The sequence below is a fragment of the Delphinapterus leucas genome, chromosome 14 (assembly GCF_059928025.1).
Source record: "Delphinapterus leucas isolate spDelLeu-1000000601 "Yukka" chromosome 14, BTC_Dleu_Yukka2, whole genome shotgun sequence".
NCBI lineage: Eukaryota > Metazoa > Chordata > Mammalia > Artiodactyla > Monodontidae > Delphinapterus > Delphinapterus leucas.
Window position 1 is genome coordinate 37,820,325 of NC_143142.1, and position 26,637 is coordinate 37,846,961.

General features: G+C 34.8%; 1 protein-coding gene across 4 annotated transcripts in view; it reads right to left on the reverse strand.

Annotated features, from left to right (window-relative positions):
• Positions 1-26,637, reverse strand: part of ROCK1 (Rho associated coiled-coil containing protein kinase 1) — a 146,406-nt gene that overhangs the window by 92,965 nt on the left and 26,804 nt on the right. For 3 of the 4 annotated variants that reach the window (XM_022586800.3, XM_022586798.2, XM_089894964.1), the window contains exon 2: positions 17,635-17,716. The exons of the other annotated variant lie outside the window; for it this stretch is intronic. In XM_022586800.3, coding sequence (XP_022442508.1) covers positions 17,635-17,716 — 82 coding nt within the window. The remainder of the gene's footprint in view (positions 1-17,634; positions 17,717-26,637) is intronic. 4 annotated transcript variants of the gene reach the window in all.

Here is a 26,637-nt window from a genome sequence, read left to right on the forward strand (position 1 = left end):
CAGGTTTGAGCCCTGGTCCGGGAAGATCCCACATGCCGCAGAGCAACTAAGCCCGTGTGCCACAACTACTGAGCCTGTGCTCTAGAGCCCACAAGCCACAACTACTGAGCCCATATGCCACAACTACTGAAGCCCACGTGCCTAGAGCCCGTGCTCCACAACAAAAGAAGCCACCACAATGAGAAGCCCGTGCACCACAACAAAGAGTAGCACTGCTCGCCGCAACTACCGAAAGCCCTTGTACAGCAACGAAGACCCAATGCAGCCAAAAATTAAAAATAAATAAAAATTAAAAATTTAATGTGTCTGAAACTGAAGAGGTGTTCTCACCCCAAACCTCAACCTATGATTTCAACACTTCAGCTGATGGGTCAATTTTGCTTGGGGCAAAAACCCAGGGGCATTCTTGACTCCTATTTTTTTTCTTACACTCCTCATCCTATCTGGCTGGCTCTACCTCTGAAATATAGCTGGACCTGATAACTTCTCACCTTCTACACTGCGACCATGCTGGACCAAGCCACCATCATCTCTTCTTTGGATTACGGCAATCGCTTCTTAACTGATTTCCTGGTGTCTATCCCTGCCTCTCAGTAGTCTATTCTCAACATGGGGCGATATTCTTAAAACACAATTCAGATCATGTCACTCCTCAAAACTTTGACTTGCTATCTTACCCAGAGCAAAAGTCAAAGATCTTACAATGGCCTACAAGATTCTACATGACCTACCCTCTCTATTTCCTTCCTTCTCTGATGTCATGCTTCTATTCTCTCCCTTGTTTAATCCTCCCCACCAGCTGCAGTGGCTTCCTTACTGCTGTTCAAATATCCTCTCTTATGGCCTTTGCACTGGCTGTTCCTCTGCATGCCATTTTCTTTCCTTAAACATCTGCATGGCTAACCCTCTCAACTACTTCAACTCTTTTCTCCAATGTCACCTTTTAGTGAGCCCTCTCCCAGTCATCGTACCTAAAACTGCAAAATTCTCCGAACTTCCAATCCTTCTTACAGTGTTCCACTTTTTCCCATAATAAAAATTAACCTGTTACTTACAGAATTTAATACTTGCAAAATTATAAATTTGGTAAGCTCTTATTACTTCTAAGACCAATAAGCAGGACTGTGTGACCATCAGATCCTTTAAACAATTTCTGATTGTCAACTGTGTTGAACCAGGTGATGGTGGCAGAAAACTAAAATTCAGAGAAGTGAGATATTACTATACAGCACAGTTAGCAAGGAATGAAATGGGCAAACTGAGTCACAAATAAACACCATAAGTCTCGATAGGCCACAAACTAGCTAATCATCTCTAAATAATCACAAGTTAGCAAAAGAGGCAGTGCAGAAAGGTTTCAGGGTTACAAAAAATTAAAAAATATTTCAATCACATACAGACTCTTTAACTTTCTAGAAAGCAAATGGATGATTTTTCTTAAGGATCTTTTTTTTTAATCACACTTTATACCCAATAAATTTTACTTCTAGGAATACATATATATACAATGACGTATTAGAAAACATTTAAATTGTGTTGTTTAATAATAATTACATAGAATCATGTTCAACATATGATGTTGAGCGTAGAAACAGATTAAACTCCATGTGGTATATGAACTTAATTTTCTAAAAACACAAATATATATTGGTACATATAGACAGAAAAAAGCCAGAAAGAAATATACCAAAATAGTAACTGCAGTCATCTCTAAGTATGGTGGGATTACAGATTATTTTATTCCTCACATTTTCCATTTACTTCAAGTTTTCTATAATGACTGTTTCTTTCTAATGCGAAAAAGATATATTTTGCCTAGTTTAAGATCCTGGATTATAAAATGCACCATCATTTTACGTACCACTACAGATTGTAAGACAACCCAATTATTTAAAAAATGTTTTAAAAAAGTCAGAATAAAGTATAGCAATAAAAGCTATGAACAATGCAATATTTGTCCAATATACTGCTACTCTTTGCCTAAAGAAATCCAATACACCTTGCAAATTTTCATAGTCAAAGCAGCCCTAATAAGCTCTAAAATTATCTAAAACTTACCTAGAACATTTATAATGTGGGATTCAATTCCATATAACTGATTTTGTTTCAATGCAACAGTTAATAATAAAAATAAAAATGTTATTCTATGTCCATATGTTCAAACAGAATTCAAGCTCCAGGAAGACGTGCTATGTTTTGCCAGGGCGCACACACGTGTAAACACACATACAGAGTAATCCAGTGTGAGAAACAGATTGGCAAAAAACAAAACCAAACCCAAACTCCTCAACACCTCATAAAATGGCTTTTAGATCTTGTTACTCTCTGATTCTGCAATCTTTTATTTCTAGATACTCTCCCCAACAATGCTCTGGCAATGCCTAGTTACTTGCAATTTCCCACACAGCCATACTGCTTTACATCTCCATTCTTTTGCAGATGTTGATCACCAACCTAAAATGACTAGCCCTACTTTATTTGAGCAGGTTACTACCAAACAAGATCTAATCCTTTATCCATCTCCTCCTGATCCCCTCAGTCTGATAAGCTGCCTTTCTCCTCTGGGAAACCACTATTTCTCTATTATTTCATCTGTCAACATGGGCTGGAATTGTTTGTATTTCTTCTGTTAGATTGTATGTTCCCATTTCCTTAAGGGCAGAGACCATACTTCATTCATGGATATGTCTTTGATGTACGTATGTGCTCAATAATACTTACTGAAACATTAAAAATATTGACATTTAACGATATTATTTACAAATGGCTGCAATCACTTGCTGCTCTTATCTGTTCAGAGACAACAGAAAAGCCACATATATATTTACTCCAAAATAATAAAAGTATATACTTAAAAATCAATCTTGGGTTTCTCAAAATGTTATACAGAATTATATGACATGAAAATTCCACTTTCAGGTATCTACCCAAGAGAAATGAAAACATATGTCCACACAAGAACCTGTGCACTAATGTTCATAGTAGTATTATTCATAATGGTGAAAGAGTAGAAACAATCCAAATGTTCATCAACTGATGGATGGATAAACAAAATGTGGCATTATCTATACAATGGAATATTATTTATTTGGCAATTTAAAAGAATGAAATGCATGCTACAACACAGATGAACCCCGAAGAGAGCATGCTAAGTCTAAAAAGCCAGTCATAAAGGATCACACATTGTATGATTCCATCTATAGAAAACGTCCATATTGGCAAATCTATACAGACATAAAATAGATTAGTCATTGTCTAGGGCTGGAGAGCTTGGGGAGGATTGCGGAGTGACTGCTAATGGGTACAGAGTTTCTTTACAAGATGATGAAATGTTCAAAAAGTAACTGAGGTAATGACTGCACAACTCTATAAATACAGACAAAAAACAATGAACTGTACACTTTAAATGGGTGACTCTTCAGTACGTAAATTATATCTCAATAAAGCAGTTTTAAAAAATCGATATTGGGTTTGGCAATGATTTTTACACGCAACACCAAAAGCACAATCCATATGAGAAATAAATGATAAATTAGACCTTATCAAAATCAAAAACACTTGCTCTGTAAGATAATATGTAGCCTTCTGAGACTGGAGATGGAGCTTATTGATGCCCCTCCCCTTGAGTGTGGACTGGAATAGTGACCAGATTCCAAAGAATCAGGTATGGAAAGGAAAAATAGTAACTTTTCAGGAGAGAAGCCTGGCAGACACTATCTTAAAACAAGTGATAAACATTAATATTATCACTGATAAATCATTATGGTATCACATATCCCAGATAAAATGTGATGAGAAGCACATGTCATCTCTGTGGTACTCATCCCCAAAACCCATAACCCCAGGGTAATTATGAGAAAACATCAGACAAAAACTGAGAAAAGTTCTACAAAATACCTTATCAATAATCTTCAAAACTGTCAAGGTCATAAAAAAACAAGGAAAGCCTGAGAACTCTCACAGATTGAAGACGACTAAGGAGAAATGGCAACTAAATACAATGTGATATTCTAGACTGGATTATGGAACCAAAAAAAGGAGATTAGTGGAAAAACTGATATCTAAGTATATAGTTAACAGTAATATACCAATTTTAATTTCTTAGTTTTGTCAATGTACCATGGTTATATAAGATGTTAACATTAGGGAATGCTGAGTGAAGGGCATATAGGAATCTCTGTACTATTTTTGTTGTTGTTGTTGTTTGTTTTTTGTTTTTTGCGGTACGCGGGCCTCTCACTGTTGTGGCCTCTCCCGTTGTGGAGCACAGGCTCCGGACGCACAGGCTCAGCGGCCATGGCTCACGGGCCCAGCCGCTCCGCGGCATGTGGGATCTTCCCAGACCGGGAACCCGTGTCCCCTGCATCGGCAGGCGGACTCTCAACCACTGCGCCAACAGAGAAGCTCTCTCTGTACTATTTTTGCAGCTTTTCCATGAGTTTATTCCAAGATAAATAATTTAAAAAGTAAATAAAGAGAATATTTAACATTTCTTTTTGAAAATCTATCTGATTTAGTAATATTTTACTTGTAATAACTTCAAACAAGATCGTGTAATACCCTAGGTTATCCTGCATAATATATTCAATTTTATGGCTCCATTAAAAAATTTTGACTTTTATTCCACCTTCTGGTGTAAAACTGCATTTTGGCAATACATATCAAAATGCAAATTGTATGCAACTTTTGACTCAGCAATTCCTGGAATTCACTTCAAAGAAAGGAAAACCAAGTATACCAAGCTGTATGTACAAAAAACATTAATATAACATTTTCACTTATAACAGCGAAAAACTGGGAGGAACCTGAGAACCACTATTACAGAAACAGTTTTTTAAATTGTGGTACGTTCATTCAACAGAATATATGTATTCATTTAAAAAAATGTGTTATCCATACTTATTGACATAAAAAGGTATTTTGCAACTTGCTTTTTCACTGAACACACTGTGGATAGCTGATAGAAATGTCTTACTGATTTTTATGTGGGTTGTTCTAACTTTTTGCCCCAACATCAATATATTTTTGCAATGATGAACATTCCCATGTATTTTCAGTGCTATTTTTGCAAGACACATTTCTTTAAGTAAAAGTATTGTTATACTCATGAACATTATTAGTTTTAAAATACGCTAACTGCCCTCCAGTCCCTCACCAATCTTGGATATTATTACTTTTTACATTTCTCCTTCAGGTTGTGGGGGGGGCAGGGAGGGTTGCTTCTTTTTTTTAACCCATATTTCTTTTTTTTTTTTTAACCCATATATTTTTTTTAAACCCATATTTTTTTAACCCATATTTCTTGAAATATTAATGCTTTTGTTCAACTGTTAACTGCTCATTGGTAATTTTTATTTTTTCGCCATTATACTACATATTCAGTTACTTTGTCCTTTTTTTATTGTTTGTGTTTTTCTTGTTGACTGCAAGGATCTCTTCATACATTAGGAATATAATTCTATTACATATGTTGTAATTTTTTCCCGTTTGTCAGTCATCTTTATATCTATTTTTCCTTATAAAGTTTTGATAAAGCAAAATCTGTCAATGTTTCCTTTACAGTTTCTACCCCTGGTATCTTGCTTCAAAAAAAATGAAAAAAAGCCACTCCCTACTTAAAGACTATAAACATAATACCTATAATTTCATCTAGTATTTTTTGTCTTTACATTGGTACATGTTGTGAAGTAGAGACAATTTCATTTTCTCCTCATATATGAATATCTGTCTCAAAACAAATTACTGAGAAATCTTACCTTTTTTCCAATGACCTAACTGCCATAATAAGCTTACATCAAATTTTCATATAATAAAAAAAGTATGCTTCTAGACTCTCTATGATGATCTGTTGGTCCTATGTCCTTCAACAAAGTACTATTTTTCTTATACTTCAGTATCCAGTTTGAAAAAAATAATCCCAAGATATGCTGACTACAATCCTGTCCCATTCTCCAGAAATGGAGATACATCCACCACTCAAGTGGTAGAGTTACCCAACTACACAAGCCTTTCATAGATTTCATAAGCAAACAAACATGTCAAAACGCTACTACATTTCAGTACTTCCTGGCTTCATAAAGGCAGACTCTTATATGTACCTTAATACTTATTTGTGGAGAAGGAAGCTTTTAATGCCACTAACCAAATAATAGTTTTGCATTTTTGTCATCACTTGAAGAACTTGAAAATGAAATTGTATACTAATCACAATATATGATCATTATAATCCATTTATATTCTACTCCTCTCAAGAAACTTATCCGCTTTAAATGCAGAAGTAAATTATATATAAAATTTCCAGTTTCACAGTTTTTGTTCCTTAGAATTCCCCCAGAAATGTCGATTTCTAACTACATCTAACTTTATATTCAAAGCACATGAAAACCACCTTTAATTTTACTAAAGATAACGTAGTACTCACTTTCAATATCGCAGTACATGATTTTATAAGTGTAACGAAACACTCTTAGGAGAAACTAGTCACAAATATTAAAATGAGGGCTCTTCTACAAGTCATTAAAACTTTCGATGTTTTGTTTTAATTACTATTATACCTTAATTTAAAATAAGAAAAAAGTTTACTTTTTCTATTGGGTAGTATGTACCTTTTGTGTAATTCTACAAGGAACTAAGGCAAACATAGTCAAGTTGTTTTTACTTCCTTGGATGAACAACAGATTCATTGATTGATATCATTCAGAATATGCCGAACTGAAAACTATTTTATTTTTTTTAAATAAAAGATCATTTTGTGTTGATTTTAATCACCAACCAATGAATAGCTAATTTAATAACACTAACATTCAACTATCAAAATAATCATTTAATAAGTAGAAAGGTATCATGATTTTAACAAGTTTAAAAAGTAAGGAAGAATTTTACATTTTGAAGCATGCCTGAATAATGACATATTAAGACTTCAAGACAGGGAAAAAGAGGAAAAAACTTTCTAATGATCATCACTGCCAGTTTACATATAAATAAATATCTAATTAAATGTGTACAATCCATGAAATATTATTTTTGGAAGGAATTTAAGTAACCACTAGAGAAAAGGTTAAGCTCCATTAAAATACTGTACAGTAGGTTACTAAATATAATTACGTGGAAAAATAAAAAGTTTAGGTACAATCTTTTTACAATGATGCATGTAATTTACCTTTTAATGCAGTGATTTAATACAGTGATAACATAATAGAACCTTTGAAAGAACTTTATTTTCTACATCTCAACTGAAATTGTTTTGTTCTTATTGTGTGTGTGGCTTGTCAGTTGCACCTATCATCACAATTAAACTAATAGATACTAGTTTGCCTATCTGCTTCTGGTCTGTTGTTCAAAATAAAATGTTAAATTACTGCCTAAGCCTTAAGCCTCATGTTTTCCTCTTCCAAAGGTAACTACCTGCCTAGAATTGATATATTTAGCCACTGTTTTTTAAACTTCCTCAGAACAGTGATTTCTAAAAAAGTGGCCACCCATACAAAAATCATCAAATCAAAAACAGAAATATAAGAAATTCAAAATTCTAGGGTTATAATCTGCGTAGATCTGGCGGTATAAACTAATTTAAAGTGCTCAACTTTTTTCTTTCCTTGAACTTCAATTCCTTTATCTAAGTTTTTAAAAATCATGAGAACAATGAAGACAAAAAATAAGACACTAAGTAATTCTTTTTTATCCAATCCATTAACCCAACAGCCCCAACGTGCCATTTCAGTCTCTTCTGCCACGTGTCCTCCTTACTCCTTCCTGCTCATCATAAACCAAGTTCAATTTATACCAAATTCTTGGTTCCTCAAAGGTATCATAACTTTTGGATGGCTTAACAAATGCTGTTCCTTCTCTGCCTGAATTGTTCTTCCCCAACTGAGAAATCTAGCCCATCCTCTAAGACTCAATTCAAATACTACTTTCTTTCTGGAGCCTTTCTTTACTCCAACATCTGTGTATCATTACTTTCTCTACAAGCTTCCACCATTATAAAGGTATGTGTAAGTTACTACTTGCTTCTGTATTTCTCCCCACAAGATGGTAAAATCTACAGTTTTTAAGAAAAAAACAGCGTATTATTTTTCATGTTTCTAGTGACTGGGCATTCAAAATATATTTCAAGAATAAATGGTCTCATGCAGTGAGTTTATCATTTTCTCATACATATTGTCCCCATAACTCTAAATGGGGAAAGGTTAGAGGGAAGAAGTTACTTTTGCTGTCTCAAGAACTTTTCACAAGTTTTGGCTCATCACAGGCTTTTGGCCTAACACAATTTTTACAGATCTGTACTACTCTTTTGCATTTATCCCTGAATATGTACTCACACTTGACAGAGTCATTCATATCCTTTCCAATCTGAGCTGAGAACTGCCTGTGCAATAACCTTGGTTTCTGTGGCTGCAGCCTTCTTATATTTACCCCTTTTTGAAATTTCATCCTTCACTTGGAATCACTATTAATAGGATTTATCTTTTCAATAAATTTGATTAAATTTCCTAAGCTTGGAGCACATGCCTAACTGTGCCCAGAATTTCTTTCCCTCATTAATAGAAAGTCTTAGGCAGTGGTTCTCAACTGAGGGCAATTTAGACCCCCAGGGGACATTTGGCAAAGTCTTGAGACAATTTTGGTTGTCATAACTGGGGGAGGGGGCAGAGCTGGCATCTAGAACGCAGAGGCCAGGGATGCTGCTAAACATCCTACAACACAAAGGACAGCCCCCCACATCAAAGAGTTATCTGACTCAAAAATGCCAACAGTGCTACTGCTGAGAAACCTTGATCTAAAGTGAAATGAATGCTTTGTCTCAAGGTCTCTGTCACATCCTAAATGCTAATCAATTTAGCATTTCTGGTCACAAACTGAGAACAGCAATTATTACTCTCATTACTTTCTCAATAATAAATCATTGGCAAAGCAAATTAAAATTTTATCAACAGTTCTCTATGCTTTTATATAAACGGAGAGCTGATACATCATTAGCAATAGCTATTATGCTACTACTTTTGTAAATTGCATTAGGAAAGCTATAGTATGCTACCAAGAAATACCATTTGTTTTTTTTTAAATTTTTTAACCACTTTTTAAAATCGGAATATAGTTAATTTACAATGTGTTAGTTTCAGATGTACAGCAAAGTGTTTTAGTTATACATATATATATTCTTTTTCAGGTTCTTTTCCATTATACTTTATTAGGAGATATTGAACATAGTTCCCTGTTATACAGTAGATCCTTGTTGTTTATCCATTTTATATATAGTAGTATGTATATGTTAATCCCAAACTCCTAATCTATCTCTCCCCACCCCACCTCCACTATCCACGTTGGTAATCATAAGTTTGTTTTCTATGTCTGTGAGTCTATTTCTGTTTTGTAAATAAGTTCATTTGTATCTTTTTAGATTCCACACGTAAGTGATATCATATGAAATTTGTCCTCTGACTTACTTCACTTAATATGATAATCTCTAGGTCCATCCATGTTGCTGCAAAAGGCATTATTTCATTCTTTTTTATGGCTGAGTAATATTCCATTGTATGTATATACCACATCTTTATCCATTTATCTGTCAATGGACATTTAGGTTGCTTCCATGTCTTGGCTATTGTATGTAAATAGTGCTGCTATGTACATTGGGGTGCATGTATCTTTTTCTAATTACAGTCTTCTCTGGATATATGCCTGGGAGTAGGACTGCAGGATCATATTGTAACTCTATTTTTAGTTTTTTAAGGAACCTCCATACTGTTCTTCATAGTGGTTGCACCAATTTATATTCCCACCAACAGTGTACACCCTCTTCAGCATGTATTGTTTGTAGACTTTTTGATGATAGACATTCTGACCAGTGTGAGGGGATACCTCTTTGTAGTTTTGATTTTCATTCCTCTAATAATTAGCAATATTGAGTATCTTTTCATGTGCTCTTTGGCCCTCTGTATGTCTTCTTTGGAGAAGTGTCTATTTAGATCTTCTGCCCATTTATTGATTGGGTTGTTTGTTTTTTGATATTAAGTTGTATGAGCTGTTTGTATATTTTGGAAGTTAATCCCTTGTCAGTAGCATCGTTTGCAAATATTTTCTCCCAGTTCGTAGGTTTTTTTGCATTTTGTTTATGGTTTCCTTTGCTGTGCAAAAGCTTTTAAGTTTAATTAGGTCCCATTTGTTCATTTTTGTTTTTATTTCCATTAATCTAGGAGGAGAAAAATAAAAAAAATAGTGCTGCGATTTACGTCAAAGAATGTTCTGCCTATGTTTTCCTCTTAGAGTTTTATAGTATCTGGTCTTACATTCAGGTATTTAATCCATTTTGAGTTTATTTCTGTATACAGTGTTAGAGAATGTTCTGCTGTCCAGTTTTCCCAGCACCGCTTATTGCAGAGACTGTCTTTTCTCCATTGTATATTCTTGCCTCCTCTGTTGCAGACTAACTGACCATAAGTGTGTGGGTTTATTTCTGGGCTTTCTATACTGTTCCATTGATCTATGTCTGTTTTTGTGCCGGTACCATACTGTTTTGATTAGTATAGCTTTGTAGTAGAGTCTGAAGTCAGAGAGCCTGATTCCTCCAGCTCCGTTCTTCTTTGTTTTGGCTATTCAGGTCTTTTGTGTTTCCATACAAGTTTAAATATTTTTTGTTCCAGTTCTGCAAAAAATGCCATTGGTAATTCGATAGGGATTGTACTAAATCTATAGACTGCCTTGGGTAGTACACTCATTTTAACAATATTGATTTCTTCCAATCCAAGAACATGGTATATTTTTCCATCTGTTTGTGTGCTCTTCAATTTCTTTCATCAGTGTCTTATAGTTTTCAGAGTACAGGTCCTTTGCCTCCTTAGGTAGGCTTATTCATAATTATTTTATTCTTTTTCATGCAATGGTAAATGGGAGTGTTTCCTTAATTTCTCTTTCTGATATTTCACTGTTAGTGAATAGAAATACAACAGATTTCTGTATATTAATTTTGTATCCAGCAACTTTAGTGAATTCATTGATGAACTCTAGTAGTTTTCTGATAGCGCCTTTAGGAGTTTATATGCACAGCATCATGTCATTTACAAACAATGACAGTTTTACTTCGTTTTTCCAATTTGCATTCCTTTTATCTCTTTTTCTTCTCTGAATGCTGTTGCTAGGACTTCCAAAACTATGTTGGACAGAAATGGCGAGAGTGGGCATCCTTGTCTTGTTCCCGGTCTTAGAAGAAATGCTTTCAGCTTTTCACCATTGAGTACAATGTTAGCCGTGGATCTATCACATATGGCCTTTATCATGTTGAGGTACGTTCCTTCTATGCCCTCTTTCGAAGAGTTTTTATTATAAGTAGATGTTGAATTTTACCAAAAGCTTTTTCTGCATTTGTTGAGATGAACACCTGGTTTTTATCCTTCAATTTGTTAATGTGGTGAATTACACTGATTTGCAGATATCGAAAAATCCTTGCATCCCTAGCATAAATCCCACTTGATCACAGTATATGATCCTTTTACTGTATTACTGGAGTTGGTTTGCTAGTACTTTGTTGAGCATTTTTACGTCTATGTTCATCAGTGATATTGGTCTGTAATTTTCGTTTCTGTGGTATCTTTCTCTGGTTTTGGTTTCAGGCTGATGGTGGCCTCATAGAATGAGTTCAGAAGTGTTTCTTCCTCTGCAATTTTCTGGAATAGTTTCCGAAGGACAGGTGTTAACTCTTTCCTAAATGTTTGGTAAAATTTACCTGCGAAGCCATCTGGTTACGGACTTTTGTTTGTTGGGAGTTGTTAAATTACTGATTAAATTTCAGTACTGCTAAGCGGTCTGCTCATATTTTCTATTTCTTCCTGGTTCAGTCTTGGGAGATTGTACCTTTCTAAGAATTTGTCCATTTCTTCTAGGTTGTCCATTTTGTTGCTGTATAGTTGCCCATAGTAGTCTCTTATGATTCTTTGTACTTCTGTGGTATCGGTTGTAACTTCTTTTTCATTTCTGATTTTATTGATTTGGGCCCTCTCCCTTTTTTTCTTAATGAGTCTGGCTAAAGGTTTATCAACTTTGTTTATCTTCTCAAAGAACCAGCTTTTAGTTTCACTGACCTTTTCTACTGTTTTTGTCTCTATTTCATTTATTTTTGCTCTGATCTTTATGTTTTTCATTCTACTAACTTTGAGTTTTGTTTATTCTTCTTTCTCTAGTTGCTTTAGGCATAAGGTTAGGTTGTTTATTTGAGATATTTCTTGTTTCCTGAGATAAGCCTGTATAGCTATAAACTTCCCTTGCTGGGTTTATTTTTTGAATCCAAACAAATGCTCTCTACCACATTTTTCCTTTCAGGTTCATGGATTTTTTCATACATACAATGATCTCCATTACCTTCTTTTAGACTGGTAGTATCTGTTTAATAAGTATGCTTTCGTATTAACGTTAATTATGAATCTTGTACCCCCAAATCGCAGTGAAATTCACAATGGTTTACAAACATATACAGTCAAAAATCACCATTTCCACATCCCCCTCCTCCTCCTTCCAGTGTGTACCTGCCCCACAACATGTTTCTTCCCACCAAGACAGTTTGATTTTATCTGGATACCTTTCTAACCCTTACTTTAAAAGTTCACCTTAAAATCTTTATCAGTTCTGTGAGGCTGATAAACATTTTCTTTATAGTCCTTACTATTTAGGTATCATAGACCAGAGTGCAGAAAAGCAAATCTTTATATTTAACTAGTTATTCAGTCAAAGGGTCACAGATTCTCTTTTCCCTTTCAGTGTCCATACATGCTTCAACACAAAAAGATGAAAATACAGTTTGTAATATAATTAGGCCTGAAGTTTAAAATATTTCAGGCTGCTATACCTTAATGCTGGTATACTTTAGTGAGACTTGAGCTGAATTACTAAAGAAAAAGATTTTATTCCATGTTCCAGGTGTTATTCTTAGATCACTATATCTGATACCTGTCAGCAAAAAGCAATGCAAAGCAACATTTACCTTCAGAAAAATAATTTTGATGTCCCCACTAATGAAAGCTATAAAAATCCATATAAATGAATTTCAGCAACATGCAGAATACTATCCTATGAAAATCTATTATTCTGTGTGAAATATGACATAAATACAACTTTAGGAGTTGAAGGAGAATGTTATGTCATGTAAGTGGGAACCATACAGTATGTACCCTTTTGCGCTGGGCCTTTTTTTTTGGGGGGGGGGCTTTTTTCACTTACCACAGTGCTTTTGAGATTTATCACTGTTGTTGCACCTATCAGTAATTTACTCCTTTTTACTGTTGAGTATTCCATTATGCGGTGTACCACAATTTATTTACCCATTTATCAGCTGATGTGCATCTGGGTTGCTTCCAGTTTACAGCAATTGTAAATACAGGCTCCTTAAACATTCTCACATAGGTCTCACATAGATATATACTTTCATTTATCTTACATAAATACCCAGGAGTGGGATCCCTAGGTCATGTGATAAATGCATGTATAACTTTATAAGAAAAATGCCAAACTGTTTTCCAAAGCAGCTCACCGTTTTACAAACCAACCAGCAATGTGTCAGAGTTCAGCTGTCCCACATTTTCACATATACTTGATATTGTCAGTTTTTAAAATTTTAGTTATTCTAATAAATGTGTACTGATTCATTGTGGCCATAATTTGTAACTTCCTGATGACTAAACATGTTGAACAGCTTTTCATGTGTGTCTTTTTTTGAGAAATGTCTATTCAGATCCTTTGCCTATTTTTAAATTGGATTGTCTTTTTATTATTGAGTTGTAAGACTTTAGATATCAATCGTTTATCAAGTACAGTAAGTCCCCTACATATGAATGAGTTCCATTCCAAGAGTGCGTTCGTAAATCCAATTTGTTCGTAAGTCCAGCAAAGTTAGCCTAGGTACCTAACTAACACAACAGGCTATATAGCACTGTACTGTAATAGGTTTTTAATACTTTTCACACAAATAATACATAAAAAACAAATAAACACAGAAAATAAAGAAAACATTTTTAATCTTACAGTACAGTACCTTGAAAAGTACACAGTACCAGCTACATCACCACTGCTTCTACGTTTGCTTCTGGACATCCTGGGTTTGAAATAAAGATACTGTACTACTGTACTCTATACAGTACTGTAAAGTACACAAAGCACAACCACTTGTAGAGGATGCGCGCAAGTGACAATGTACACCAGACCTCTGAACTAACTTACGTGATTGGACATGTGAACACATGTCACACGTTTCAAAGTTTGCAACTTGAAGGTTCATATGTAAGGGACTTATTGTATAAGATTTGTTAATATTTTCTTCCATTCTGTGAGTCACCTTTTCACTGTCTTTTTTAAAAAATTATTTATTTATTTATTTTTGGCTGTGTTGGTTGTTCGCTGCTGCACGCGGGCTTCCTCTAGTTGCAGCGAGCAGGGGCTACTCTTCGTTGCGGTGCACAGGCTTCTCATTGCAGTGGCTTCTCTTATTACGGAGCACAGGCTTCAGTAGTTGTGGCACACGGGCTTCAGTAGTTGTGGCTCACAGGCTCTACAGCGCAGGCTCAATAGTTGTGGTGCACAGGCTTAGGTGCTCTGAGGCATGTGGGATATTCCCAGACCAGGGTGCGAACCCATGTCCCCCACACTGGCAGGCAGATTCATAACCACTGCGTGCCCAGGGAAGTCCCTCTTTCAACTGTCTTGATAGTGTCTTTTGAAGCACAAAAGTTTTTAATTTTGATGACGCCCAACTTATTTATTTTTCTTTTCCTTCTTATACTTTAGATTTATACCTAAGAAACACTTGTCTAATCCATGGTCATGAAGATTTACGCCTATGTTTTTTTTCTAAGAGTTTTACAATTTTATATTCTGAATTAATTTTGTATGTGGTGTGAAACAGAAGTCCAACTCCATTCTTTTGCATATGGCTATCCAGTTGTCTGAGCAATGTTCGTTGAAAAGATTATTTTTTCCCCTTTCACTTGTTTTGCAACCATATTCTCCCAGTCAGTGGTTTACCTGTTCATTTTCTTAGCAGTATCACCTGAAGAGAAAAAGTTTTGAATTTTGATAAAATCTAATCTATCTTAAAAAAAAAAAAATGGTTTGTGCCATTTGCGTCTCATCTAAGAAATTCTTGCCTAACCAAAATCACAAATATTTTCTATGTCTTATTCTAGAACTATTACTAGTTTTAGCTCTCACATTTACATCTATGATCCATTTTAAGCTGATTTTTGTATATACTGCAAAGTAAGGCTTGGGTACTGAATTACCTTGTCAACTTTGTTGAAAATCTACTGACTGCATATATAAGGATCTATTTCTGTTCCATTTACCTCTATGTTTATTCTTTCATTTCATTATACTGCCTTGATCTTAAAATCCAATAGTGTTAGTCCTCCAACTTGGTTCTTAATTTCCAAGATTGTTTTGGCTATTCCAGACCCTTCACATTGCCTTATGAATTTTAGAATTAATGGTTGCTTTCTACAAAAAAGCCTGCTTAGGTTCTGAGAAGACATGGACTCCATAGATAAATTAATTTGGGGATTCCTGACATTTTAATACTGAATTATCTAATCCATCAACATTGAATATCTGTCTTTTTTTAAAGGTCTTCTTTCATTTCTCTCAGTATATTAAATCGTTTTCAGTATACAGGCTTACACACATTTTGTCAAATCTATCCCTAAATTTTTCATGCTTTTGCTTCTACTGTAAGTGGTGCTATATTTGCTATAATGTCAATTTAAAATTGCTTACTGCTAAACTGTTTTTTGTATGTTAATCTTCTAGCTTGCGACCTCACTGATAAGTTCTTGACACTTTTTCTGTAGAATTTTGAGGATTTTCTATACAGAAAAATACAGTGTCTGAATAATTTTAAATTGTTCCTTTTTAATCTATATGATTTTTCTTTATTTTACACCTTACTGCACTGTCTAAAACTTCCAGGACAACACTGAATGAAGTAGTGGGAGAAGACATAGTTGCCTTTTCCCAATCTTAGGGGAAAAGCATTTAGTCATACACAGTTAAATACAATCTGAACTATAGGTTTTTTGTGGATTCTCTTTATCAGGGTATGAAAGTTTCCTCCAGTTCCTAGTTTGCTGAGAGATATCTGTAAACCAAGAATGGATACTGATTTTTTTTCAAATGCTTTTTCTGCATCTACTAAGATGATATTATGGATTTTCTTTTTTAATATGTTAATATGATAGATTACACTAATTGATTTTTGAACCTTAAACTAACTTTGCAATCCTGGTATAAACCCTACTTGGTCAAAATTTTTACCTAATGCTAGATATGATTTGCTAAAACTTTTAGTAGTATTCTCTGTACTTTTCTTCAATCTGAAAACTAGACTAAACTACACAGGTTTATCCGTTTAAAATAGTTTTCTTTAGCTTTATACTTTCATTTCATTTTACTTATTTCTACTGTGGCTACTGATGTTTCTATTTACAAAATACAATGTAAAGGCAAACTTAGTATTATGAAAGCAGCAATGTTGCATAGCAATAACAGTAACAGATTTTTAAAAGCATGTGTTCCAATTCTTGCTACCCTACTTCACAAAATTACACACCCCAACTTTGTACTAACAAGGATTCATCCTTTTGCCTCCCACCAAATAAGAAGGGGTAAAGTTTCTCCATCTTTTTAGTTCTTCTGCTGTATTGTTAAGTAGGAAGGTGAAGCAAATTAAACAGCAATAAAATTTTCCTGCAATTTCAGTATGATGTGAGAAATTAAGAAAAATTTTTTAAAAGTTTGCAATTCAGAATCTGGCACTATATTCCAAAATAAAATTAAGGCTGAAAAAATTAAAGAAGAGAAAAACAGAAACCAAAAAAATTGATAAGTAAAATTCTGAGCCAAGATTTCAAAGTGTAGAAACGATAAAAGAAATTAAATCTAAAGTTAAAAAGATTTGACTATTTAGAAAAATAAAACTTTTCTAACAAAACATATGTAACCAAAATTGAAAGATAACACTAAAATCAACCCAACCTAAATGTATCGATATGTATGGTTTAGGAACAGATAAAAAAAATGGAGTGGGGAGGATTTTATAAACCAAAATCTTATTATCAATTATTTAAGATGAAAAGATTGAAACTACCTTAATAAGTTCTCTAATCAAATTTTAAATGATAAATATCTAACATCAAAATCCAAAAAAGAGTTTTTATAAAAGAACATCTGTAAAACTTAAATATAAGCCAGATTTCACAGAGAAAATTCTCATATCTCAGTGGTAGGAGGGCTTTTCATATGTAATTGATTCTCACCTGCAGGTACTGAAACATAATAGCTAATTCATTTATAAAAGAAAAATAGAGGATAAATATAATATTATTGAAATTCAATGTGCATGTATGTATATGCTTATTTTAACATATTTATTTTAGCCATTTACTTTTTATTCCCTTGTCTGCAAAATATTTTAGATTCTCCTGATAAGCTCCCAAACTGACAAGGTTTCTTTCCCATTTCCTACTCCTTTGATGTAGGTACTATTGATGAAATAACCAGAGTAGATAGAAAGAAAAAAAGGGGGGGGGGGCTTGAATTATCTAAGTCAATATTTCATTATATATAATCTGCCATTAACCTCCACAAAAAATTACTTACATCTGCTTAAAAAGTTGTCAATATTTTTGTTTTTTCTTAAGGCAGGAAAATCCAAATCATATACCAAAGCATCCAATCCATCCTAAACAAATAAACAAACAAACAAAGTTAGTTTTTTGGTTCACACTATGAGCACTTTCCTTTTTTATGAGTAAAGAATAAAATATATGCTTCAACATTTAATTTGCCTTACTCTCATACAACTTGCATTCATTTAACACCTTCTACAAGGTTACATGAGTACTGGGAAGAGAAAATTTGGTTTTATTTCATACAGAGTTTTCACCTTCTAACTCTCCCAGGCAGAGGAGCAGCAAAATCACCGCAAATTGGCTACAAGTGACCTCAACTCGTGCCCTTTTCCCCCCATATATATAAGGGAAGGAAATTTTACTTTTCACTTTCCCTTAACTACTGCATTTATTTATTTCACAGACACTCATAAAAAACAAATGGCCCATATTTTTGACTACAAATATTTTATAAGGTAGTATCAAATATTAGTTCCTAAAATGTGAAGTTTAGTATAAAATAAATTCTGCACTTAGATACATTTTTATGGTATGTTTTTTATAAATATATTGGGTTTTCATAACAGTTCTATTTCTTTCTTTGAAGCACTTTCTAAAGCAACTATTAGTAAAGGACAAATACGGGCTTTTACTTTTACAGGGATATTTAAATATTATCTAAGCAAGTGCAGGGCTATGTGAAGGTGTACCAATCAGTGTTGAAATGGGAATGCATCTATACAGATTATACCTTGTCATGTGGTAGGAGCAGAGGAAACATTCAGATAATCCCAAGTAATCTTCATTTTATTTAACTGGGGAAATTTAGTTTGCTACAATATAAAAACAGAAGCAGCAAAGGAAAACACACCTTCTGGAGACCATGTACAGTCATGTTCATAAGAGGTTGAAGGAGAAATCAAAGCCAGGGGATATACACTTTGTATTAAGCCAAAGGTGTGAGTAACTCAGCTATTTTAGAGTACTTAAAATATTTCCCTAGGAAACCAAAAAGCCCAGTCAAATCTTAATAGGTTTTAAAATATATCATTGCTTAGGCTGGAAACTGACCATAGAGAAGACGACTAGTAATACCAATGTTGTTGACTGCTTGAAGAGACCAACCCACCCTATCACTGGCTTTTCAGAATTCAGAGGTTTGTACAGGTCTGAAGAAAAAGTTCCTCCACTAGAGAAAGTTCATCTATCCTTGAGATACATTTCTTAGAGTCTTATAAACCATTTGAATATTTCTGTTAATTATTTTTACAATAAAGAGACAAGAACCTTTACCTGGTCTATTCTAAACTGAAAACCAATCAATAAATATATGAACTCACTATTTTCTAGGAAAAGGTAAATTAAATATATATATACACACCCATTTGACTAGGTTTTAACTTCTTTGAGGCAGAAACCACAGTTAAATCTCATTTTCTCCCACAGCACCTAGCAAAATGTCCTGAACAAGTGTGCATAAAATGTACATTAAACCAATGATTTTATGGTTTATGCTCCACAGCAAAGGCATTATATTACTCAAGAAATAATACTGTTCTTAGATTAGATACTAAGTTTCACTGCATCGTGTCACTCCAAAAAATTATACCGATTATAGAGTAGTACAAATAATATTAGCTACACAATTTTAGGCTGAATTTTGATAAAGTCATCTGGGAAATGCAAGTAGGCATAATGCAATAAAATCAACATATTATTATATCTTATAATAACTATTATTTTAAGAGCTCTTAGTACACATCTACTTCCAAAGACACTTCCCAGTTTTAAAAGGTTCAGAACACCTAAATTTGTAACAGCTTATATTGTTTTCTAGTATCAAATAAAACATTAAAAAGTGAGGGAAAGGGCTTCCCTGGTGGCGCAGTGGTTGGGAGTCCGCCCGCCGATGCAGGGGACATGGGTTCGTGCCCCAGTCCGGGAGGATCCCACGTGCCGTAGAGCGGCTGGGCCCGTGAGCCATGGCCGCTGGGCCTGCGCATCCGGAGCCTGTGCTCCGCAATGGGAGAGGCCACAACAGTGAGAGGCCCGTGCACCGAAAAAAAAAAAAAAAAAGTGAGGAAAATGTGTATTAAATTTTACTTACAACACGCTCTCTTCAGTAAATATACCGAAAACAACTGCCTCCAATTTTATTCCAAATAAGTTTTTTTTTAATTACTAAATGTTAGACAGAAAAGAACCTCAAAAAATAACGTGTTTAACCACCTCATTTCATAGCTAAGGCAAATAACAATCAGAAATATTAACTGACTTGTCCAATGCCACACAGCTAGTTAGTAAGCTGTGTTATAATCAAAATATGAACTCTTAGTCTAGTCGTTATAGAAATAACATGACCATGATAAAAACATGATTTAAAAATCCTGAATCTCTTTAAAATGAAGTTAGGAATTGAGAATAAACATGTATATTTAAATCCAAGATGTACTGTTCAAAAATTAATAGAAAATCACAAGTCATTCTTCTAATTAAAACTAGAAAGTACACTGGTTAGGACTCAAACCTAGTGTTCTGGCTCAAAATACTACGTTTTCCCTAATACACCACTATTACCTCTTCTGCATGACCTTCCCTAAACTACCTATTAAATCTAACAGTTCTCCTGTATTAGAGTTATTTTTTACTTTAATCTTCACAGCTAATTTCAGATGCTGTGAGTAAGCTAAGCCCCAGAACTGAGCAACACGTTTTACTCACAGCATGGCAGGCACTGTTGGCTCTCCTACCCCAACAATTATTTCCCCCTTCTACTTTCCTCATTCAACTTTGATTTTGTTTGGGCTATCGACCCTCCTCCATGAGACTACAAGCATCCAAGAAGGGAGAGACCTTCCCCAACTCCAGGAGGTCACTTCTGATTAGTCTAATCTAAGCTAAACATGGAGGCCTATTACTCTTGCCAGTGTTCAGCTTAAGTACAGGAACATGGTAATAATCTCACACATGTAACATGAGGGAAAAACCTATAGAAAGGCTTCTGGGGAAAGTTTCTTCTCTCTTGAAAGAGATACACGTCAGACATAGTCTCTCCTTTCATGAGAAACTGTTATATCTGTATGTGACACCTTAAACAACAGCAGCCACCTTGGGGCCTCAAGGGAGGTTGGCAGGAGAAAAAGCCAAACACAAGGAGGATGACAGAGACAAAAGATGGAAAGAACCTGGGTCTCTGATGATGTTTGTTGAACCACTGAATTAATCTACTCTGGAACCTATTCTTCCCATGCTTTCTCGAGATAATACTTTTTCCTTATGGCTTAACTCAATTTACACTGGATCTTCTATTTCTTGTGACTAAAAGCATCCTGAAATACACAGTAAGAGTTCATTAAATGCCACTGAATCAATGTAGGAGCTATAGGACTTATTGCACTGAGAGGATCATCCATTCAAATAGTGAGATCAGGGGCAAGACGGGGCTGACAAAAAGTGTCACTCTTTGGTAAATGTTGTTTGTATAACTGCATGGCACTATGGGAGAAGAATGATTTTTGATTCATACTAATAATTAAGTGAATTCCAGATGGGTCAAAAGAATTCAACCATGAAAAAATAAAACATTTTAAATTAAAAAAATAAGCATAGTATATTTACATATTACTGTTGGAAGGACAAGTCACATAACCTTCCTGAGCCTCCGTTTTCTCTTTTGTAAAATGGGAATAACTAACTACAACTCAGAAAGGATTTGTGAGAGTTAAATGAGTGAAGTGTATGAAGTGTTTGACCATTAAACAGTCCCACTTCCCACTCTTTCCTTTATTTCTCTAGATGACATTTGAAAGTTCTACAAGTTAGTCTCACTACTGATAGAAATGACATAAAGAGAAAACAGATATTTTAATCACGTGGTCATAAAACCTTAAGAGTAAATCGCAGGTCATGATGTTAAACTGTTCCCAATGTAGTAATCCCATATATAACTAAATTTTTTTTTGTTTTTTACATAAGGCATCTGACTTTTGCTTGACCAAGAATTCAATCATGCATTTGTTAATGGAAAACTACCTGCCTCCGCTAACTGTTTATGGTCACTAGGTGTCTGGACCTATCACCATACACTTTAATTTTACAGACGTAGGAGACGGTATATGGCTTTTCAGTAACACTCATAAGTAAAAATTATATGCCTCTTATCAGCGAAATAAAATGGGGAAGAAGGTATTCTTCTAGCATAATCTAAGGCATATACCAACAGAGGCTAAGGGGAGTCAAAACACTGGGGTTGGGGAGAGGGATGCAGGCTTCCACTTTTAATGAAGTAGAGAAGCTACACAAGGTAAGAAATGTCCATATCCAACCACAAAGTGGGCCAAGGAATCCTGACTTCTATTCAACACTCTGAAGTTCTCTAAAATAATGGAGAATAAGACTTCCCACTTCCTAAAGTCCATATTCTAGTATGAGAATTCAGGACCTTAATAGAAATTAACATTCTTCCAAGTGCAAAAACAATTCACAAGGAATGGCAGTCAAAGCACGTAGTCCCACTGCTCCTTCACTCAATTTTAAGATTTATGCAGGAAGGAAAGCTACCCTCTACTTTCACATGTCCATCATATAGCTTAATCATCAGTATAAGAATTACAGAGGCGAAAACGTAGGAGAGGAGTCAATCAATGTCAAAGAATTACAATAATTAAATTCTTTGCTACTTATAATTGAAAAATGATAGTAGGCCAGTTATAGCAGTGTATTTTGAAAGAAGCTAGTCACACTAGAGAAGTATTTTCACATAAACACACAAAGGCAGGCATAATTAGTGACAAGTATAACATTTTACAAGAATCTCTAAAGAATGGACATTTCACATTTCTTAAGAAGTGCTGGTATTAGGAGGGGGAAAAGCACCAGTTGTGTTATCTCACAACATTTAAGCAAAGGAGAAACAGAAGAAAATTATTCAACTGAACACCTCTGCAAACTTTAGTCTCTGGATAGTTTTAAATTACAAAAGTAAGATTCCTGTGTAAAATATCATTTAGGATTAGATCCATTAGTAATAATACATTTGTTATAAGGTATGAGACTATAATGGCACTAAGAAAGGAAAATATATTATGTATAAAAAGCATCAATTTGTTTTTTGAATTTGTAAAATTTCAAAATCAAAATTGTTACTTATTTCTAAATAAGAAATATTTTTTGAGAAACTGAAAAAAAAAAAATCCATTAAAACTATGGCAGTAAAACCAGGGCTTCTGGGACTTCGCTGGTGGTCCAGCAGTTAAGAATCTGCCTTCCAATGCAGGGGACACATGTTAGATCCCTGGTCAGGGAACTAAGATCCCACATGCCGTGGGGCAACTAAGCCCATGCAACATAACTAGAGAAGCCCATGCGCTGCAACGAAAAGACCCCTCCCCACCGCATGCCGCAACTAAGACCCGACGCAGCCAAATAAATAAATAAACATTGGGGGGGGAAAAAAAACAGGGCTTCTGAAAACCAAACTGCTTCTAAAATAGGCTGACTTTTTTTTCTTTTTTTTTGACTGCTGTCAAATGTTTGATGACAGAGGATGTACCATTTGAAGAAAATATTTTGGGTCCATGTTAATCTCTTTGTTAGGTAAAGAGATAAGAAATTTCTCAAAATTAAATCACTGATATGAAAATGGAAACAGATTTTCCTCAGGGAATTTTAACAACTTCTGATATTAAATACAATTAAAATCTGTTTAACCAATGTGACTATACTACATACATGCCAATATTCCCTAGGACAATTATAGTACAAAAAATTAAGTATTCCAAATACTTAGTAAAACATACAGTGGCTCTTCCCAATCAATCTCAAACTATACCTTTCCACCCTCATATTCTGTATATACATATATCTAGGCTTGAGCCACAGTGTGCTACCAGTCATCTCCCAAATGGCCCATGCTCACTCTATCCCACTGCCTTTGCACCTGCTCTTTTCTCCAGCTGGGATGTGAATATTTATGTTTAGACTGCCTCAAATGTTTGTGCTGCCTTCCCCAACACTCTGAGAAAATGTTAAAAAATAAAACACCTATGTGCTTCCTATTTAGGAATTACCGTACTTGTTACATTGTAATTATTTAAGTCAGCCTCCTCCTCTGTAGGAAAACAGAGACAGTAATAGTAATAATAATGAAAATAGTAATAGTAAAATACTTCCTGTCTCTGCAAGTTCACTGGTTAGTAGGTAGAAAAAGTAAATAATACAGGATCCTCAGTGTTACAAAGTAGATACTACACAGAGAAAGGACGGCTTAATCAATTGGGGCTTCATAAAAGAGATGAAATATGAGTTGATTTTTTTTCTCTTTAACCATTTTTTTATATTGTAGTTAATTTACAATGTTGTGTTACTTTCAGGTGTACAGCAGTGATGCAGTTATACTTATATCTATCTGTCTATTCTTTTTCACATTCTTTTCCATTATAAGTTGTTACAAGATATTGAATATAGTTCCCTGTGCTTGTTGTTTATCCATTTTATATAAAGTAGTATGAGTTAATCCCAAACTCCTAATTTATCTCCACTCCCCAATCTCCTTTGGTAACCATAAGTTTGTTTTCTATGTCTGTGAGTCTGTTTTGTAAATAAGTTCATTTGTATTATTTTTTAAGAGTCCACATATAAGTGATATCATATGATATTTGTCCTTCTCTGTCTGATTTACTTCACTTAATATGGTAATATCTAGGTATTTCATTGTTTTTTATGGCTGAGTAATATTCAATTGTACTGATATATATATACCACATCTTCTTTATCCATCTGTCGATGGACATTTAGGTTGCTTCCATGTCTTGGCTATTGTACATAGTGCTGCTATGAACACTGGGGTGCATGTATCCTTTCCAATTAGAGTTTTCTCTGGATATATGCCCAGGAGTGGGATTGCAGGATCATATGGTAACTCTATTTTTAGTTTTTTTGAGGAATCTCCATACTGTTCTCCATAGTGGTTACACCAATTTACATTCCCACCAACAGCGTAAAGAGGGTTCATTTTTCTCCACACCCTCTCCAGCATTTATTATTTGTAGACTTTTCAATGATGGCCATTTTGACCAGTGTGAGAATATACCTCATTGTAGTTTTAATTTGCATTTCTCTAATAATTAGCGATGCTGGGCATCTTTTTATGTGCCTATTGGCCCTCTGTATGTCTTCTTTGGAGAAATGTCTACTTAGGTCTTCTGCCCATTTTTTTTTATTATTAATTAATTAATTAATTAATTTTTGGCTGCTTTGGGTCTTCGTTGCTGCACGCAGGCTTTCTCTAGTTGCAGCAAGTGGTGGCTACTCTTCGTTGCAGTGCATGGGGTTCTCATTGTGGTGGCTTCTCTTGTTGCAGAGCACAGGCTCTAGGTGCGTGGGCTTCAGTAGTTGTGGCACGTGGGCTCAGCAATTGTGGCTCATGGGCTCTAGAGCGCAGGCTCAGCAGTTGTGGTGCATGGGCCTAGTTGCTCCACTGTATGCAGGATCTTCCTGAACCAGGGCTCGAACCCGTTTCCCCTGCATTGGCAGGCGAATTCTTAACCACTGCGTCACCAAGAAGTCCCTTCTGCCCACTTTTTGATTGGATTGTTTGTTTTCTTAATATTAAGCTGTATGAGCTGTTTGTATATTTTGGAAATTAATCTATTTTCTTCCAATCCGTAGGCTGTCTTCTCGTTTTTTTTTATGGTTTCCTTTGCTGTGCAAAAGCTTTTAAGTTTAATTAGGTTCCATTTGTTTGAGCTGATCTTTAAAGAAGAGAATTCAGAAAGAGTAAGTTGGAGGTGGGGCAAGGCAATCTAGAGAGAAGAAAGGCAAGAAAAGTTTAGAGAATGAGAGTAGGATGCTCTGGTCCCATAGGGTGAGAAGGAGGAGGTACAGGAAACAATGCTCTGAAGATGGACTACAGAATGTGTATTAAAGGTATAACATACCATGCTAAGAATTTCAGTATTTATCTTATGATATCCACTTGGAACCACAGGAATTTTGGGGAGACGAAGAGTGACATGACTGTTTTTTATTTTATCAAAGTCTGACAATGATAAAGACAGCGGATTAGAACAGGAAGAGACAGGTGGAAAAGGAAGCAATTAGGAGGATACTGTGGTAATACAAGCATAGGAAGATATCAATACAAGTCTGAACTAAACTGGGGCAATAGGAATGGAGGATTAGAAGCAAAAGAACCTGATGAATGACTGAAAGAGGGACAGGAAGGATTAAGAATGATTATATAATTATAAGAATGACTATCTATCTTCTAGTTTAGGTAAGAAGACAGTGACTTCATTAACCAAGGCAGAGAATACAATCTGGAGAGAAAAGATAAAGATGTTAGATATACTGAATTTGAGGTCCCTGTAGGATAGCTGCCATTTTATGGATAACTAGATGCAGTTAAAAATATGAGTTTTGAGTTCAACAGAGAGACTGGACTGTGATATACATTTGGAAGTCATGAGAATACACTGAAATCCACGATAACAGATGCAATTACCCAACAAGTGTAAACAAAGGGGAAAATGGAAAAAGAGTGAACAATAGCGTCCTGGGAAACATTAACATCTGAGAGATAAGCAGAGCAAACGTGACCAATGAGCAATAAGAGAGGTGGGGAAGGGAGATATAATAGCATCATGAAAGCTGAACTAACTCTAGAAGGAACTTAAGAGCAAAGCAAAATGCCACCATGAGGTCAACTAGAATGAAAAATGCAAAAGGAGGCAAATAATTTGTGATTAAAATGTCACTGATGATAGTTGTACAACAATATAATGCCACTGAACTGTACACTCAGAAGTAATTAAAATAAGTTTCACGTTATATATATTTTGCCACAACTTTTAAAAAAACTCACTATTGGACACCAGCAAAACGGCAGACTAGGAAACTCCAAACTCTCATTCCCCCAAAGAAATGTGAAAAAAAACCCAGAAGCTCTCTGAACCAACTTTGTAAGAGCTCAGGAAAACAAAGGTTAAGAGCA